Genomic DNA, 19219 nt, shown 5'->3' on the forward strand with positions numbered 1-19219 from the left:
CCCGTCTGTGAATCACTGGTAAAAACCTATCAGGTTTTGGACAGCTGGAAAACCAGCAGCTCTGTCTGTCTGTCTTCGGGTAGCCTTTATCCACACTCTGTGGTGGTGTTGGTGGTGTTGTGCATGGATGGGTGTCAGGTGGAAGGAGGGGGAGGAGAAGGAGCCAATTAAAGTGGAGATTTTAGGCAAGTGGTGGGAGGGAGCAGACAGGCAGAGCAGGAAATCAGCCTGAGGGGCCCTAGGAGCCTGTGGAGCAGAGAAGCAGGAGAGCAGTGATGCTCCTGTGCTAGAGTTGTGAGAGCAGGTGGGACGGGTCCCTGGCAGTGGTGTGCAGGCGCTGTCCGACTGGAATGTTTGCTCTGTGGTCATGGACTGTGAGCGGACGCTGTGGCTGCTTTGTTGGAGTCTCTGTTAGGCAGGGATGGTGTGGCTTCCAGATGTGGCTTCTCATACCCCAGGGCTGTGCCGTGTCCAGGCTGCAGGAGCCGGAGCTGTGTCAGCTCCAGTGTCGGTGGAACGAGGAGGGGCGAGTGCTGCAGCCAGTCCTGGGTTGAGAGCCATGTGCACTGACCGGAAAGATGCTGTGGAGGAACCAGGAGAGTGAGCAAAGGGCTGATGGCCACAATACCTGGTGGGAGACAGGGTGACCTGCTAGGAGAGCGCGTTGGATGGTGACAGGACTGGTTCCAGGCACTCTGAAATGCCTCGGGAGCAAATCCAAAGCCATGCCAGGGGGCACCCGGGTCAACAACCTGGGCAGGGAGGGCTTTGATGTCAGGTGGGTGGCTTGCTGCAGGGAAAGAGGGCCTGTCCCACCCCTGGTCATTATCTGTGGGGAGCAGAGGTTCTCTGGGAGCAGCTGAGGGGGTCTGGCTGGGAAACGGCGGGAGCTGGTGAATGGAGCAGCTCTGCAGCACAGCTCACCTGCCTGGCATGCACAGGGCCTGCCAAGCTGCCCCTGGCCTTTCCCGGCCGGTCTGTGGTGGGTGCTGGGTGTGGAGCATGCTTCACTCCCATCAGGACCCAGAGTAGAGTTGTTCAGAGTTCAAACACTACCAACAGTGCTGCTGGAAGTGTTCAGGAGATACCAGTAGGCATTTTACTTCCCAAGAAGACAAGTCCTGGGAGAGGATGGTGGGCCAGTTGTGCTTCCCTGTTGCAAAACACTGGGGCTGAGCCACACGTAGACCTGCAGCCAGAGGGACAGAAACCACCACACTGAAAAACTGGGAGAGGAAGGGGAATGCTGACAATAGAGCTGCCACTCTTGTCTTGGAGACACAAACCAGTGCTCAGAAACAGCGTGCAGAAGCGTGGTCTGGTAAAGTGATGTGGCAAGGCCAGAAAGGTCATTCTGAAGGGAAGGTTTGGAGTCTGATCCTGTTCTTTTCAAAGGTACTCAGTACAGGGCTGCTGCACGTTGGACTGAATTGCTGCAGTAATCAAGAGTTTGAATGTCGTTCCAAATCTTTTTCGATTCATTTGAGAAGAAAATACTCGCAGAGAAAATGTCTCGTGTTTCCCCCTAAGCTCCCCCCAAGATCCCGGATTTCATCACCTCGCAGCACCGCCTACCTTCAGCCTGTGGCTCCTGCCTACGCTGCTGACACGTCGTGCCAGCCCCTCTCTCAGGTCTCTGCTTGTCACACTGGTTCTGCACCCGCGGGTTTGATCCCGGGGCCTGCTGCCTGCCCCCAGCTCTGCAGCGCCGCATCCCACGCATCCTGTGCATCCTGCGCATCCCGCGTGTGGGTGCATCAGCAGCTGCATGGGAGTGGTTGGAAATAATGATTTCTCTGCAGCCCAAGAAGATGATTAATCACTGCAAAGGGTATTGCTGCCCATTTGCCGGTAATTGGGAGCCCTGTGGAGAGCTGGGTGGTCAGGGTCTGCCTCCTGGCAAGTGCCTGGGAGCTGCTGGCTAAGAGCAGTCGCTCCCCTGGCAGCTGCCCTGCTGCCTGCACAGCCCTGCCTGCTGGGCACGGGTGCCTCATGTCCGTGGGCAGAGGTGGCCTCATGTCTGACAAGGACAGCAGAGGTCCTGGCAGGAGCACTGGCAGGTAGATCCAGGCTATCCCTTGTGCCTTTGAGAGCTGCTGCTCTCTGTCCCTCCTTTCTCCTGTGCAGCTCACGGACATCCACGTGAGTTCACCATCCCACGTGCAAGGCATGCAGCCAGGGCATCGAGGGGGCATTGCTGGGTGCGACTGGGACCTTCCATTTCCTGAGCTGGGCGTTGTTTGTGGCCAGGAGCTGCCCAAAAGCTTTGTTTCCCCTTTGCAGGCTCTTCTGCTGTCCCCTGACTTGCCCACGCTGAGTGGCTCATGTCTGCCTCCTGTCTGCCCAGCTTTAGGTGTAGGTGCAGGAGTGGGAGGAAGCCGTATGGAAGGGTTCTCTTCATGTATATTCCAAAGCCGCAGCACCGGTGTGTCCCCTGCCTTCTTCCACTGCTGTGGAGGTGGACTCTCTTCTGCTGGACAAGTAATCAGCTTACATCAGGTCCAGTACTGAGCCTGCAGAGCTGGAGATGAATAGATGACCAGTTCCTGCCTCCTGCTGCTCAGAGGACCCTGAAATGAGTGTTCTAGGCTCCAGGCAGGCAGGTGGCCTTACTGGGGAGATTGGGGCAGACCCCCACATGGCAGCTGTGTCATGCCACAGTGCAGGCAGGCAAGGACCTCGACTCAGGGCTTGTCAGCCTCACGTAGGGCATCAAATCTCCCTCTAAATTCCAGCCTGAGGTCCCAGTTAATGAACAGATCGAGGTGAGTGGTGTGTGGGAAGGACCCTGGGCATGGGAGCAGGGTGCAGGGGTGCCTGGAGTCACATGGAGAAGAGATGGCAGAACTCCGCATCAAAGAGGATGGAGGATTTTGGTGCACCCCAGGGTTACTAGGGGACTTTTCTATGGCATTTCTACCATCCAGGAAACCCATTATCACTTCAAATTAAGCAAAAAAAATCCAAACTGCTCTGACAAAAGGAAAAGAGCAGTGGGGAACCCTGTGCTGGTGGATGCTGGTGCACAGACTTCATGTGGGGAGCAGGAGGTGATGTGCTATGGTGTCGCAGCAGAAGCACCCTGAACCTGAGGCGTTGGAGTTTGAGGCCTTTATTTTGCATTTGGGTGTGGAAACAGGAAAAATTCTGTGTGTTTCAGGAAGGGTGGCTGTAGGGGCTCTGGCTGTGGGGGCTCTGGCTGGGCAGAACAAGGTTCAGAGGTTGTACATGGCCCTGACACTTCCCTTGTGGGGGCACCTCTCCTGTGGCCCTGGAGATCTGCCTCAGTTTCCCTGGGTCCACTAGGGAGAAATGTTGTCTGAGGACAGACATCATAAGTCTTGGGCTTGATTTTAATGCCTGCTTAATAGGTTTAAGCTTCTTGCAGTCTCTTAGCACTGTTAATGAGTTTCCAGGCCCCACCGAGGTGGAGCAGAGCTGTATTTTCCTAATTGAGTTATCATATTATTAGCAAAAATGCAAATAAAAGAGCTGCTTTGGTTGTGAGTTAAAAAAAACCCCAAGTGCTGTCTGGAGAAGTGCTCTGTTGTGAGCATCACGTGGCGGGTAAGGGAGGATCAGGCCAAGGAACTGCCAGGGAACGAAGATCAAATACAGCTGGGCTGCGGCCTGCTCCGAGGCCTGTCCCGGGGCTCTCCCAGGGAAGAGTTTTCTTCTTAATTGTAGGAAGCTGTGGGTGTTAGAAACGTTTATCGGGTCACTTTATGAGCATACCCTACTGGTAGAAGAGCTCACAAAGAGTTAATGGATGATTAATTAGCTCTGAGGTAAATAATTAATCAACTGGTGTAGAATCCAGGTCAGCACTTGGCTTCTGATCTGTAAATACTGATGTGCGCATAGCTGAGGACCATCTTGTGCAGATATTACTTGTTACTGGCTTCCAGCCCTCTGCCAACCATTTTTTGGGCACGTGTAGTGAGAAGAGTGACCCATCACTCATTGCTCAGGTCACTGCCAGAGGTGTCATGGCTGGTAGTGGTGCATAGGTAGTGGCATTCTGACCCGTAAGGCTACAACATCTCTGCATGGGAAGGGAAATGCAGCTCCTGGCCCATCTGCAAGCATGGCACTGTGGAACAGAGGGCATGAAGACCTCCCTGGTGTCCCCACACTGGTGTCAATGCCTGGAGACAGACTGTGCAAACAGGACCACGATGTCTGCTGAGGGTTGTACCACCTCGTCATCAAGCCAGAGGAGTTACACAGCACAGAGGTGAGATGTGAAATGGTGCTAAGACATGGCAACTTATGTTGGACAGGGCTTCACGTGGGGAAAAAACATCTCTCCTCTTGTGTTTCGACCTCTCTTGTGTTCCTGTTTGTGTTGGCTGATGGGGTTGCCCATTATCTTGGGTGCTGAGTCCAGCAGTGTTACGTCTGTGAGGGTGAGAAGGCTCTTGTCCAGGACAAGGTGAAAAACCTTATCCAGGACAAAAGGAAACCTCTTGTCCTGCACAAGGTGCACACTGCAGGGAGGAGCAGGAATTCAGGTTATTTGTTAACGAGCGTTGTTCCACATTGTCTTTACAGTGGGGGATCTCCATACTGGGTTCCCTCTGTCCCTTAGAGGAGAGCGCTGGTATCCTGTCACGGGTGTGAAACGTGGGTTTGGGAGGTGCACATGAAGCCTGCTTGTGGAAGGCCTTGTGCCCAGCTGTCTGTGTTTTCTGTGTGCACGTGCCAGCCAGAGCTGAAGCCATCAGGAGCTGCAATGGCCTGGTCCTTTCCTGTAGCAGTGCTGCCTGGACTGTTCGGAGTCCTGCCTCTCCTCCCTGCTACCCAGGGTGAACCAAAAATCTGGAGGGTGGATCCCACGCAGTAGTTTTGGGGGGTTGTTGACATGCTTGGCCACTGTCCCCATACACAACACCCAGCCTGGCACCCTACCAGTTTGCTGATCCCGTCAGAGACAGGTTGGATCAGAGGAGTTCATTTCAATGCCTTTGCTGTTGTTTTAGTCTGTTTTGATGGAAGAGCAGCTGCTGAGTGTGCATGTTTGCAGGGGATGTGTGCCAGCTCCTACAACCCAGAGGCTTCTGTGTTGGTGTTCTTGTAGCTGCCACCTCCTTGGCCCCGGTCTGAGCGTGCTGGAAGCCTTTCCCTCCTGGGTCTGGTCAGAAGTGGTGGCTACAGTGTTGAAACCTCTTCCTCCGTTCCTCTAGCTGGAGACACAAAGCTCCTGGGGGAAGCTTGGGTGGAAGGTAATGAAATCCTGTCGTGCCCACATGTAGACTTGAGCCCATGCCAGTTCCAGCTGTTCTCTAGTGCTGTGACATGAAACCATCACTGTGTCACGCCTGTGGTTAATGCTTTGGATATTGCTCAGCTTTTTACTGCAACATGCAAAGCTTTGGAGGTGCATTAATATTTTAAAAGTTGCAATAAATGGGCTATTACAGCTGGACAGGTTGTGTTGAAAGGCTTCAAGTTCACTGTTTATATCTCCAAGCCTTAATTCCCACTACAAAGAATGATTGGTCTTTAATCTCCTAAGTTAAGTGATGCCTTAAAAGATGTAACTGTGGAAAGGCTCAGCAGAAAGAGGACCTCACCTCAGATAAACAGCACCTGGGTTCAAGAAGGACCTGGCACCTTGAGGGGCCACTGGAGCCCCGAGGGCAACTGGGGTGGCCCAGTGTGCATCAGCATTTATCTGGAGCGAACATGGGTTGTTTCTGTGGTTATTTTGTCAGTGGATAGAAAACCACAAGTTTCTCCTAAAAGGTTCCTGGGTCAAAAGCAGAGCAAGGGCAGACTCACTAGGAGGCTTTCTTTGTGCTCCCTTTGCCTGTAGCTTGTTGGAACAGGCTGTGGTGCTGCCTCTCTGCTCTTGGCTGCTGGGTGCCAACCACTCCCAGCCAGGTCTCTCTTCTGTAAAGCTTTTCCACTGAAGAAACTTCCCCTGAAGTTACCAAGTTACAGAATCATCAGGGTTGGAAAAGACCTTTGAGATGAAGTCCAACCATCAGTCCTGCACCACCGAACCACTAAACCATCTCCCGAAGTGCCTTGGCCCCTCTCTGGGCAGTCTGTTCTGATGTCTCACCACTCTTTTGGGGAAGGAATTTTCCCTGATATCCAATCGGAACCTTCCCTGGTGCAACCCAACACGATTCCTCTTTGTTGGCCAAAGCCACTGATGAGAAACCACAGTGTGACCCCCTCTGGTCCTATCCTTTCATGTTCTTTCTTGGCACAGTGAGGTGTTGAGACTGGAGAGGCAGAGAGATCGAGAGAGCTCCATCAGAGGCACAGCAGAGAGAGCCAGAAGCTACATCTGCCCTCCAGATGCAGGTAGTGAAACTGTGCCATTCTGTGGTGGAGAATATCTTCCCTCAGCTTGGAAGGAGCACTGGAGTCTCTGTGTCACTTGGCACTCCACCTGTTGTTCTTTGATAAAACAATCCCAGCTGATTTCAACCCCTCCTGCTGATTCTCAGCAAGGTCCTGCTGAGCACAGAGTCACCTGTCAGAGCATCAGCCTTCTGCGAGCATAGGTGACACTATGTCCATGGCTGAGGGGTGTTCTTTGTGGAGCATTTGGAAGTGGTGTGTGGAGTAACATTCTCCACTGAAAGCTTAAAGGTTTTGAATCCTGACAAGAGCTGCAGCTGGTCCCTGCCTTTATCGAGTCTCTTTGCTGGACAGGTTGGGGACATGAGAGAGAAGTTGGGGTTTGTCTGTTCACCCACAGGCTTTTGGGATAATGCAGCTGAGTGACTCGTGTGTTCCACCCAAGTCAGAAATTAGGGCACTTTTATGCAAGGCATGTTAATGTCTCTTAAAAATGCTACAGCTATAAGAAGTGCCTTATTCTTGGCATCCATCTGGGTTCTCGCGGAGATGGTGGGTAACATCACCATGTGTGGATTATATATCTCATCATGACCAAAAAGAATCTGGAGCTCCCAATCTGGAAGATAATTTTGTGCCTAACGAGTACTGCAAGGTCTTTTAATAGCTTGTGGTGTACAGGGGAGCAGCCTGGTGGGAGAACGGCTTGAAGGATGGAAGCAGAACATCTCCCACCTTATTTTCCTTTGAGTTTTAAGAAGATCCTGCTTAGCAGTTCTACTTCTGCTGCTGATGGAGCCACATCAACTGGAACCACTCTCAAGGTTTAGCCCTCAATTGTGTTTTTTGTTTGTCCTGTTTTTCAGCTTTACATGAAAAAAAAAGTTGTCTAAAAGGGTTGTCAGCATTCCTACAGCTGACCCAGCTCTGTACCAGCTCTGAGCAGGGTGTTGTTCACAGCGTCTGAACCCTGGGGAGCTCCTGCTCCCTCTTTAGAGAAGCTCTGAGCTGCTTTGCAGCAGCCTGAAATGAAGAACTAGAAGTTAACTCTGCTGCTGAAAGAGTTCCTGTTGGGAAGGCTGGGACTTGGACGGATGGAGTAGCTGGGAATGGTATCCCAGCACCTCACTGGCTGTGAGCAACAGAAGGAATGGAAAGAAATCCCTATTTCTGTGGCTGATTTGTCATGTGAAAAAGCCAGGTTCTGGTGGTGGGAGCAGTCTGCAGCGAGCCTGGGGGTGTCTTCTCACTGGACGGCAACCCTGGCAGTGGGGTGCGGTGCCGAGATGGGAGCCTGCCTCACTCCATCCCTGGCCTGCCTCACTCTATCCCTGGCCTGCCTCACTCCATCCCTGGCCTGCCTCGCTCCATCCCTGGCCTGCCTCACTCCATCCCCGGCCTGCCTCACTCCATCCCTGGCCTGCCTGTCGGGACTGGTTCTGAGACAGGAACCTCTTCCAGACTTTAAATTGACTCAGAGACCACATTCAGCTACACGCAGGCATGAATGTCTGAGCTCTCAGTTCTTCTGCAGTGTGATGAGGAGGTTTAGGCAGCAGTTCTGGCTTGGTGGGATGTGGGACCTGGGGCTTCATTCATTACGTGTGCCTGGGGCTGGTCATAATTCAAGTCACTGAATGAGGACCTGACTGACTTGAACCAGGCTGACCCCACAGAGAGCCAGCTGGGTTGTGTTCCACCTGCCTCACAGCTTTCAGGCAGAGAAGGGCCTGGGGGTGTTGGGTGACTGCAGGCTGAATATGAGCCAGCAGTGTGGCCAGGTGGCCAGGAAGCCAATGGCATCCTGGCTTGTGTCAGAAATAGTGTGGCCAGTAGGTCTTGGGAGGTGATTGTGCCCCTGGACTGGGCATTGGTGAGGCTGCACCTCGAGTGCTGTGTGCAGTTCTGGGCTCTCCACCATCAGAAGGACATTGAGGTACTTGTCTAATATCTAATCTAAACCTTCCCTCCTTTAGCTTTAGTCCATTCCCCCTTGTCCTGCCATTATCTGCTCTTTTAAAACGTTGAATCCCCTCCTGTTTCTCTGCTCCCTTCAGGGACTGGCAGGCTGCAATGAGGTCCCCCCGCAGCCTTCTCTTCTCCAGGCTGAGCCAGCCCAGCTCCCTCAGGTAACCTGCCCTTCCCTGGGGGGCACTGAGCAGGGGCAGTGTGGGGCTTTGGAGCGCTGAGGCAAGGTTTGCTGGCCACGGTGAACCCTCTTGCTTTGGGATTCCCTGTTCCCCCTCATTGGGAGGGGAGACGTCCCCCCCGCTCAATGAGCGCTGTGGGAAGGCGGCTGGGGACACGCTGGTGACGCCAGTGGCTGACGCCAGGCTGAGGAGCGGGAGGCTGGAGCGAGCGTGCCGGGGAGCACGTCTGCGCTGCCCTGCCCGCTCCACGGCTCCAGCCACCGGCTGCTGGGCCCCTGCCAGCTCCGCAGCTCCAGCCGGGAAGGGCGGCTGGGAAGAGCTGGCGGGCAGCAGCGCCCGGAGAGTCCCAGGGACGGGTCGGTGGGGGGGGGTTTGCTGAGCGGCAGCAGCAGCAGCAGGGGGGACCCATGGGGGTCTCTGCTGTGGTGGTCCCTGCGTGGGGTGGCAGTGCCATGCCGAGCTGCTGAGGCTGTTCCTGGGGAAGCTCCTCATCTGGAACACTGTGCTCCTGATTTCAGGAAGTTAATAAACAAACTAAACAGCCCAGCAGTGAGGCAGCCTCTCCGGGGGGATCACTGGAGGGGGCTCAACCCAGGCACATGCCTCACCTGAAGGCGCAGAGCTGCCTTGCTTTTAGTTTTGGAGACAAGGGTGCAGGAGAGGAGGCTTGGACCAAACCTTGCCTGGCCTCTGCCATCACCTGCTTACCCTGGGGACCTGGGGCTCAGTGAGAAGCCTGTTCCTACAGTCAGGGAGAACTGGCTGTGCCTGGAGGGGTCTCAGGAGTGGGGGACTGGCAGAGCTGCTGGGCTTTACAGCCCATGTCGGTGCCTCCCTTGGGGGTGACATAGCCAAATGTTTTAGGCTGGATGTAAGGAAGAGCTTTTATGCTGAGGATGGGGAGGCCCTGGCATAGGGTGCCCGAAGAAGCTGGGGCTGCCCTGGGATCCCTGGCAGGGCTCAAGGCCGGATTGGATGGGGATTGGGGCACCTGGGCTTGGGGAGTGTAAATCAGGCCATTGTTTAAAAGAAGAAACCGCTGGATTGGGCAGCAGAGGTGTCTGAACTCGGTGGTGGTTGCTTTCTGGGGTTTTATTTCACACATGCTGCTTTGAGTACCACAGAGCAATGTCTTGAAGAGCTTCTCTTGCATTGAAACCCTGGGTGGTAGGACTTCTCTGGGTCATTTCTTTCCATCGGTGCTAGAATAAGTTTTCTTCCCAGCCAGAGGTAACACTTGATCTTTATCATGGAAATGTGCAACTCTAAAAATAGTCTCTCTGCAGCTCCTGACTCTGCCTTTCTGCATGAAGCCGTTTCTCTTTGTCCAAATGGGGTCACCGTGTGTGGTCTGCATCACCTTGTGCCTGGGGTGAAGGACGTCCCTCCTCCTGTGGGCCCAGTCCCTTGACCAGGCCCTGCTTCTCCACCACCTTTCAGTCACCTTCTTGGTGTATAGTCTCTAGCTTGGACATTTTAAACATGGCATTTGAGGTCCCTCTGCTTTTGGGAAGAGCCCTGGTGTGTTCTGTGCCAGATAACAGCTGGGCCCTTGGAGGGTTGGGAAGAAGTGGGTCATGTTGGTGGACCTGTGGGACCTCTGCTCCCAGCAGAGGTGTTTCTGCCCCTGCCCAAGGGGACTGGTCCTCCTCACAGCCAGAGATGTTCTGTGTAGGTCCTGGTGTAGAAGCGTGGCAGGTGTGATCATACAGTGCTGCAGAGTGGCATCTGGTGTGGCCTGGGATGGCCAGTGGCCCTCCAGAGCTCTGCCTCCTGTGCAGGACTCTGGGGCTTGGGGAAGTTAAAAACTAATTGTGTACATTTATTTCTTTTTCTAGGTTTTTCACTCAGTCTGATTCAGCTGGGGTTGCACTCAGTGACAGCCTTCCAGAAAGGGGGCAGAAGTGATGAGTGCTCTTCCACTAATGAGGAAGCAGTGTAGGCTGGGGTGCTGGGGGGTGGTGGAGAGCACAGCTTGGTCACCATGCTCGTTGCAGGATGAGCACTCGCCTGGTCTGAGCTGTGGCTCAGAGCCAGCCTCCTGGAGGAGGAGAGGATGAAATGGGAAGGATGGGTGAAGGTAACGTAGGGCCAGAGGGGTAGGAATGAAGTTATCAGGGCATGTGAAGCTCATGGAGGCTAAGGCAGTGGCCCTTAGCTGGGTCAGGACAGTCCCAGTACCCACACAGACTGGGGGAGGGATGGATGGACGGATGGATGGTGTCTGATGGTAGCACTGGACAACCTCTGAGGTTCCCTCTGCGAGTCCACAACCCTGTGATGAAAGCGTGGGACAAAACTGAAATATTTTATTCTCCCAGTAAAACCAGAGACTTGGGATCACTGGTTGGTGATCCCAGATTCCACCTAGATCATGTTACTCATACCTCCCAGAAGGGTTTGTGTGGCTGGAGCAGCCTGGGCAGGAAGGACCCCGTGGAGCCGCACCGGTGGTGTTCGGATCCCAGCACTGGTGCTGCTGGGTGGCAGCACAACAGCCATCAAGCTGGTGAAGATGAGAAGCAAACCTTCCTGCCATGCACACCTGTGGAGGAGCTTCCATCCCCTCTTTGTCCCAGCAGATCAGGGAACCCGAGGACACGACCGAAGTGAGGAGTGTGGGTGCAGGTGATGGGGACTTGCTCCCGTGTGTTGCAGGTGTGCAGGGTGAGAGGGGAGGGAGGCTCTTCAGAGGGGTCTGAACAGACTGGACTGATGGGCTGAGACCAGTGGGATGAGGTTTAACAAGGCCAAGTGTAGAGTGCTGCACATGGGACATAACAATCCCCTGCAGCGCTGCAGGCTGGGGGAGACTGGCTGGAGAGCTGTCAGGCAGAGAAGGACCTGGGGGTGTTGGGTGACTGCAGGCTGAACATGAGCCAGCAGTGTGCCCAGGTGGTCAGGAAGGCCAATGGCATCCTGGCTTGTACAAAAATAGTGTGACCAGTAGGTCTGGGGAGGTGATTGTGCCCCTGGACTGGGCACTGGTGAGGCCACACCTTGAGTGCTGGGTGCAGTTCTGGGCTTCCCACCATCAGAAGGACATTGAGGTCCTGGAGCGAGTCCAGAGAGGGGCAACCAGGCTGGGGAAGGGGCTGGAGGGCAAATCCTATGAAGAGCAGCTGAGGGGCTGGGGGTGTTCAGCCTGGAGAAGAGGAGGCTGAGGGGAGACCTTCTGATTGCCTACAGTGATCTGAAGGGAGGGTGCAGAGAGGTGGGCAATGGTCTCTTCAGCCAGGGGACAGGAGATGGGACAAGGGGCAATGGCATGAAGCTGCCCCAGGGCAGGGTCAGAGCAGGTATTAGAAAAACATTTTTTACTGAAAGAGTTGTAGGGCTGTGGAACAGGCTGCCCAGGGAGGGGCTGAGTCACCTTCCCTGGATGTGTTCAAAAAAAGGTAGATGAGGTGCTCAGGGATCTGGTTTAGCTTAGGATGGGAATGGTTGGACTCAATGATCTTAAAGGTCTCTTCCAACCCTGTGGTTCTGTGATCTTCTGTGACATGCTAAAGAAGAGCAGAGCCCCCTCAGCTCTCCTGAGAGAGGCTCATTAGGGACAGAAAATGGGGGAATAATGCAGGAAGGGAAATGCCTTTTTGCGTGCTTGAGACACATGTGCTGTGTCTTATAGTTAAATTCCTACATTCCAACAGTAAATCAGGTTGTAGCTAAACAGTTGGTTCCAAAAATAGATGCTGAGGCATCCAGGCTACCTGAAGGTATCGATTGGGAAGTTGTCCAGAAGCAGGGTAAGATGGTGCCTCTGCTGTTGGTATTGATTTCCAGCGGGTCTCTGCGTACCTGGCGGGCAGCAGGAGCTCAGCAGGGAGCAGCACATCGATTTTTAAAGAGAGAGAGGTGGAATGAGCTGGGTAATTATTGACTGATTAACCTGACCTTGCTTCTGGGCAAAATAACAGAGTATGTGGAGTGGAATCCGATGGAGAGAATTGGAGGAAGGTAAGGCAATTAATACCCTTTGGTGGGGTAAGAACAGATCTGAGCAGCTCTACTTGGTACCTCTGCCCACTGAGTGCCCAGGGGTGGCTGCATCGGTCTGGCTCCCCCTGAGCCCTGGCACTGCCAGCCTGCTGCACCCTGCGCCTGCTGGGGAGCTGCCCAGGAGGTCGTGTGGCCCTGGGGACAAGCTGCAGGTCCTGCTGGCCCTGCTCTCAGTGCAGACTGCTCCTGGGCTGCGATGGCAGGTGGCCTCACAAGCACCCCCAGACAGGACGGGCAGAGGTCTTGAGAACTGTGTTGTTGCACTTGGATTGCATCCCAAGGAGTGTGGCCAGCAGATGGAGAGAGGGGACTGTCCCCCTCTGCTCTGCTCTGGGGACACCCCCCTGCAGTGCTGCATCTGGCTCTGGAGCCCTCAGCACCCTGGGTCTCCAGCAAGTATGAAATGGGTCCCTCACCATTGATAGAAGAGTGCAGTCTCCCTGATAACCAGCTTTTAATTAACTTACAAACATGTAATAGAAATCCCAGTCTGACTTTCTTTTTTTTAGTCCAAAGTTACAATTTATCTCTTGTGGATCCCTCCGAACAGCCAGATGGTGCTGTTGAGGTGTCTCAGGGAGTGCCTTTGTCCCAGAGGATCCATAAGACCTTTCCAGACCTCCCATGCATCATCTCTGTTCTGCTTCTGCATAAAATCCTTGTGACATTTTGCACTGACCTTGGATCCCAGCAGTGTCTCTCCTTGCTGCATCTCAAGCAGGATTTGTCCCTCGTGGCACACTGGAAGTTGGAAGTCCTGGGGCTGGAGCCCTCTCACAGGGGTCCTGGATGTCTCCTGTGCCCTTGCTCCTGCAAAGGCAGATGGATGTCATTGCTGTGTCCTGTTTCTACAGCTTATCAAGCAGTGGAGTTCCCCACGCTGCTGCTGTGGGGAAGGGACAGTCCTGGCTCTGCTCAGGGCAGTGAGTGTGCAGCTCTCCCCTGCCCATCCCCCTGTGAGCTGGGCTCTGCCACACCTCTGCAGATGGGTGTATTGGTAGGAAAGCGTTGAGTCAGTGTCTTGCAATCTGAGAATCTGACTTTTTCTTCTTCTTTTACTTGGCTTGACTAAATAAGTTGCAGTGTCAGACTCTGAGCTCCATTTCCAGGCAGGAACATTAGCCCTTGGGAACTGAAGGACTGCATAGAGGTCATTGATGTCCCAGATCTCTTGGCAAACGAGACTACAGCTGGAAAGCTTTGCTCCACAGGGCTGCTCTCCCTCCATCCATCCATCCATCCATCCATCCATCCATCCATCCATCCATCCATCCCCCAGTCTGTGCTGGTACTCATATGTTTTGACATGACTTCCAGGAGGATCTCCTCTGTGGTCTTACTGGGCTTGGAGCTGAGGCTGACTGGTCATTAGTTCCCAACCTGGGGCTGGGAACAGCCTTTCTATCCCATCTCTTCTGCTTTATAACTGGTTTAATTTGTACCACTTTAAGGCCATGAAACACTATGGAGAACATTTCAACCAGCTCTGTAGATCCCTAGGAAGGATTCCTCAGGATTTTGTCCTGGTTTTGGATAGGATAGAGTTAATTTTCACATGGATCCAGGACAGGTGAGCTGAGCTGGCCAAGGGTGGTTTCCACACCACACTGTGCTTCCCATGGGGAAGTTGGGGAGGGGCAGCCCTGGGATGGTCTGAGCGCAGGCTGAGGGTCTGCTCGGTTGTTGGGCTGGTGAAGGGCCCGGTGTTGACTCCACTGCCTGTGTCCTGTTCCAAGTGCTGCTGTTACTCCTGCTCCCTGTGCTGTCCTAGTGACCTGTCCTTACCCAGCCCTGCAGTTTACCTGTGTCTGGTCTCTTCCTCGTCCCACAGCCCGTGGTGCCCGGCTGGGGCTGAGTCTGGCGTGTCTGTGCCCAGCGAGCTCCCGTGGCTGCCAGCTCTGTGCTTCCCTTTGCATCCCCTGCACCCTGTAGCCATCAGTGCCAGGTCCCCAGGCACATCAGGGGTGAGCAGAGAAGACAAGCTTTAAGGTTTCTTTTTTTACTTTCCTGGGAGGAAGTGGGGTCAGGATCATCTTGGTTGGTTGGGTTTTTCTTTTAAAGTGAATTCTTTGCCAAGAAGCTCCTTCTTCCCAGCTCTGTCCAGTGTCCCAGGCAGGGATTAGTTGGAAATTGTGCTTCTCTTGATGAGGTTGGTTGGTGCCAGTGCAGAATGACACGTTGTGAAGGGGTGAGGGTTTATTACTGGGTGAGAAGTGACTGAGGAAGCATCAGTGGCTGAGAGCTGCGGTGTGTGAGCCAGGTCACCGTCCAGGAGCTGCTGAGGTGTCCAGGAGCTGCTCAGGCATGCTGCTGTGGGTGGGTGGCACCTCCCAGCACTGAAGGGAGGTCTGGTGCTGCCACCCACCCAGGGCTGGGCAGTTGGCAGGCTTTTTCCCTCCTCCTGTACCAGTAATGGTGAACATCCATGCTGGGTGTGGGACATCTGTGCTGAGCGTTGTACCTCCATGCTGGCTGTTGGGTGTCCATGCTGGGTGCTCCCTGGCCCCGAGGAGCATCCTGTGCAGCAGCACTGGGCGCTGGCTGCTTGTGCTGTCTGTCCTTGCCCTGTGGTGTGGGGGATGCTTTGGAGAGCTCACTTTTCCCTCTTTCCCAGGCTGTCCTGGAGCTGAGCTGCATTGCCAGCCTGAGCCAGGTGTTTGCCAGGGCCCCTTGCAGGGAGTGCCACTGGGCAAGAGGAAGAGTTCCCACTGCTGCCTCTACCCCTGCCTGCATCCCTGCCCCCTCATGCTGCCTGGTGTGTACCCCTACTCCCCCAGGCAGGTCGCTGTGAGTCCTGGAGCTTCTCAAAGGACCCTGAACCAAAGCCTCACAGCAGGTGGAGGTGGTGCTGGTGGCCATGGGGCCATCCCTGCTCCCCTGTGGTGCTGACATCTGGGTTGCTGTGAGGGACATGGGGCCCAGCCCCATCCTCTTACATAGCCCATGGTGCCCCGTAGCACCGTTCTGCTGGCTGGGGGGGGGCCTGGGCGTAGCAGTGGGGATATTGTGGTGCTCCAGCTTCCTGTTGCTGAACGTTATTTGCTGTGAACAGTTAAATAGATTTGAGTGAGTCACTTAAACAGATGCCATGGATGTGAAAATAATTGTCTGGAAAGCCTGTGCCTGCCAAGTCGCCGAGTAATTCTCACACATCCTGTGACACAAAGCCAGCCAGGAGTGCTTTCTCCCTGCTGCTCTGTTGGAAATATTTTGAGGGAAGGCAGCCTAGTCCCGGTCCTGTGTCACTCCATCCATCTGCAGGGTCCTGTCCCCTTCCTGAGTGGCCAGCTCGGAGGGATGCTCACTCATGCTCACTGCTTGCCATGTGCATCCTCAGCAAAAGCATCACTGCAGCGTGTCCCTCAGCCCAAACTGGCAGGGAGAAGGGAAAGTATATATAGCAGCAAGTTACATGAAGTTGTTTCCTAAGTTCAAAGGTGGGAAACAACCTTGGAGGTCTCTGTTCCAGTACTGTGCAGCAGGTCCATTAGATCAGGGTGCTCAGGCCTTCACCCAGCTGCGTGCTGAATATCCTGGAGGATGGACATCCCCCTGCCTGTCTGGGTACAGTGTTTGACCACTTTCATGATGACAATTGTTTTTCCTGATACCTAATTTGAATGTTGTGTGGCCCAGCATAGGCCACCATGGTTTGTCCTGTCCCTCTGCACCTCTAAGGACCAGCAAGAAGCTTGGCTCCAGCTCCTGCCCACACTCCTGCCAGGCAGCCATAGGAACCCCCTTTGTTTCCCCTTCCCAGTGTGACAAGCCCAGCTCTCACCCTGTCACCGTGTCTGTGGCAGGCTGTTGGTGTCTGGCTCTCCTGGGTCTTTGCCACGGCCCCACCAGCAGCCCCAGCCCAGGTGCAGGGAGCTGCTCAGCTCAGGCTGGTTTGTTTCTTTACTGAGTACAAGTTCCTTTAAGAATGGGGGGGAAAATAAACAATTAGTCACTTAACTGAGAGCTCAAACTGAGCCCATGCTCCTCCCCTCCCTGCATCTGTGCTGCTTCTCTAGCAAACGTGGAATCCTGCCCCTTCCCCAGCATGGCCACGGTGCTGGGTGCTCAGGGATGCTGGGAGCTGGGCCAAAGGTGTTTGCAGCCCTATTTGGCTTTTCCTTCTCCCAGCAGTGCCCAACCTCTTTGCTCTGAGTCAGAGATGTGTGCAGCCATCGATAGGCTGTGACCTTCCCCCAGCACACCCCCATCATCATGAGTTTCTAATTACGCCTGTGACTGCCAGCGTACGGCATCAGAGCTACCACAGCCACTGAAATGACTCAGTGAATGTGCCTCAAGTCTATTAAACGAGGTTTTATTTAATTAAGTACGTCTTGATCTCATCAGAGTCAAGGGGGAGCATGAGGGTGACAGTATTTCCAAGAAATGGCAGGTGGTTTCTTCTTTCTGTAGTGTCTGGACCTTGAGATATCACCCCACACTCGTGTCTGCGAGCTCTGGGGTCAGCAGGTCCCGTGTTTGGGGCAGGGTGACATCCCTGGCAGGCCGTGGGTGAGCACTGGGCTCAATGCAGGTGCAGGGGCTGCACAGGCAGAGTGTGGTTGGTACCTGGGGGCTGGGCACCCTCCTCCAGCCCTGTGGCTCTGGCTGGGATGAGGGGATGCCCAGCAGCTTCCAAAGCACGGTGGTGAGTGGCTTGCCTGCATGTCTCAGCTTCAGGACACTCTGGTTTCTGGGAGAGGAATGTGGTTGAGATCATGGACTTACAGAACAGTTTGGCTTGGAGGGGACCTTCAAAGCCCCCCTAGTGTCACCCTCTGCCACGGGCTTCTCTAGCCCAGGGTGCCCAAAACTCCATCCATCCAACCAGGCCTTGAACCCTGCCAGCTTCTCTGGGCACCCTGTGCCAGGGCTCCCCACCCTCTCAGAACCCTTTCTTCCTTGTGTCCAGCCAAACCCCACCCTCATTAAGTTTAAAACCATTGTTGTGTCCTGGGGACCCCTCAGCTGGAGGCAGCACTCCAGAGGGGTGTCCCCAGAGCGGAGCAGAGCAGGAGTATCCCCTCCCTCAAACCGCTGGCCCCACTGCTAGGGATGCAGCCCAGGAGACGCTTGGCTTTCCGGGCTGTGAGTGCTCATTGACAGCTGATGTCCCATCTGTCACCCACCGGTATCCCTCTGTTGCTCTCTGCAGGGCTGAACAAGATGCTCCTCTCCAAACTGTGTCTGCTGAGTGAGGCTCGTGGTTGGAGCTGCTGCTGCAATGCAGAGGAACGTCTCGCAGTGCCTGTGGTGTGGCAATGGCTGCGGCACTGCCGGTGCCCAGCTCGGAGCCGGTGCCCAGGCTCTGTGCAGGGGGGTGAGGGCAGATGCCCTGCTGAGGTCCCGCAGGGCAGGAAGGGCCCAGAACTCCCCTGGTTGATTTTACTTCTCTCCAGTGTGGCATGTGTTGTAGTTTGTTCCTCTCTGCAGCAGAGCCAATAGTCCTGGCAGCCTGGGAGCCTCTTGGAAAAGCCCCGGCAGCCTTGGAGAGGAGACACAGAGACCAACGAGCTCCGTGCTCAGCTGAGCTCTTCTCCCCATGGGAGCTGTGCCCGGGATTTCCATGGGCAGGGAAGAAGGGACCTGCTTGTACTTGGTTTTATTTGCAAATCCCATGCCCCTGAAGTACAGGAATCTCCTGCCACCCTCCTGCTGGTGCCAGGCTGCTCTGAGCCATTTCTGAGGCAGGGGCTGAGCCTGACCCTCCAGCCTGACCCTCCAGCCCCTTTGGCACCTCTGTGCCCGGAGCAGCGAGCCCAGGCTGTGGAGTGAGGACACACAGACACTGGCTGCTGGTCAGGGTCACCAGTGGAAACTCTCACAACACTCCCCAGCCTGGGCAGGGCTAGCCAGTGTGGCTGGGGCCTGGGGACATCAGCCCTTGGGGAGCAGGAAGCTTTTGGTGTCCAGCAGTGGATTCCTCTCCACTGCCAGAACCAGCACTGGGGGTGGTGTGTCCCTTCCCCTGACTCCCAGCAGCAAGGGCATGTCCAGCCTCAGAACCTGCACGGAGAGTCCCGTAGGGTGTTTGGGGTGGGGATGCTCCCAGGCTGAAGGTGGGAGCACTCACAGCTGAGGTCTCCACACGCTGTGGGGCAGGGCAGCAGATTTTAGTGGCATTTCCAGCTCAGCTGTGTTTGGCCTTTTCTTTCTTCTCAGAAACAAAGGAGGAGCTGGAAGAGCTGATGTCCGACATCAAGAAGACAGCGAACAAAGTGCGCTCCAAGCTAAAGAGTGAGTATTTGGCTGTGATGCTGCTGTGGGGCTCTGCCCTCTGCACCCCTGCCCTGCAGCCCCAGGCAGCGGGTGGGGTGGGTCCCATCCTGGGCTGGGGATGCAGCAGGACAGAAGCATTGCTGCCTTGGGTCTGCTCCATGCCCCATGGCTCAGCAGGACAGGAGCATTGCTGCCCTGTGCCCTTATGCCTCAGCACTTCCTACTCATCCCCCATGGCCAGAAATGCCATGGGACCCTGGCTGTCATCTCAAAGGTGTGCCAGCAGGAGCTGGGGTTTGATTCAGGTCAAGACAGTTTTGAGGTGGAGAAGGGGGGAGGTTAAAGATGCACAACCCGGCCCTGTCTGTTTGTCTTCTGGCCACCTGAGCTGGCTCTGGGAGGGGCTGCAGAGCCAAGGGAAGGAACAACCAGAAGTGGCACCTGCCCATGCTTCACAAGCGTCACCCAGGGCTGGGCATCACCTTTCCTCCACCCAGAACCCTCTTGCTGCTTTCATCTTCCCCCTTTCC

At 54.9% G+C, this 19219-nt stretch overlaps 1 protein-coding gene across 1 annotated transcript in view; it reads left to right on the plus strand.

Annotated features, from left to right (window-relative positions):
* The window catches only part of STX1A (syntaxin 1A), a gene marked incomplete at its 5' end in the record, with an annotated part of 56085 nt that overhangs the window by 26631 nt on the left and 10235 nt on the right, over nucleotides 1–19219 (plus strand). The window contains one exon of the mRNA XM_084273338.1: nucleotides 18633–18707. Within this exon, the coding sequence (XP_084129464.1) occupies nucleotides 18633–18707 (75 nt within the window). The remainder of the gene's footprint in view (nucleotides 1–18632; nucleotides 18708–19219) is intronic.

This window comes from Gallinula chloropus (genome assembly GCF_964237585.1).
Source record: "Gallinula chloropus genome assembly, chromosome: 19".
Classification (NCBI taxonomy): domain Eukaryota; kingdom Metazoa; phylum Chordata; class Aves; order Gruiformes; family Rallidae; genus Gallinula; species Gallinula chloropus.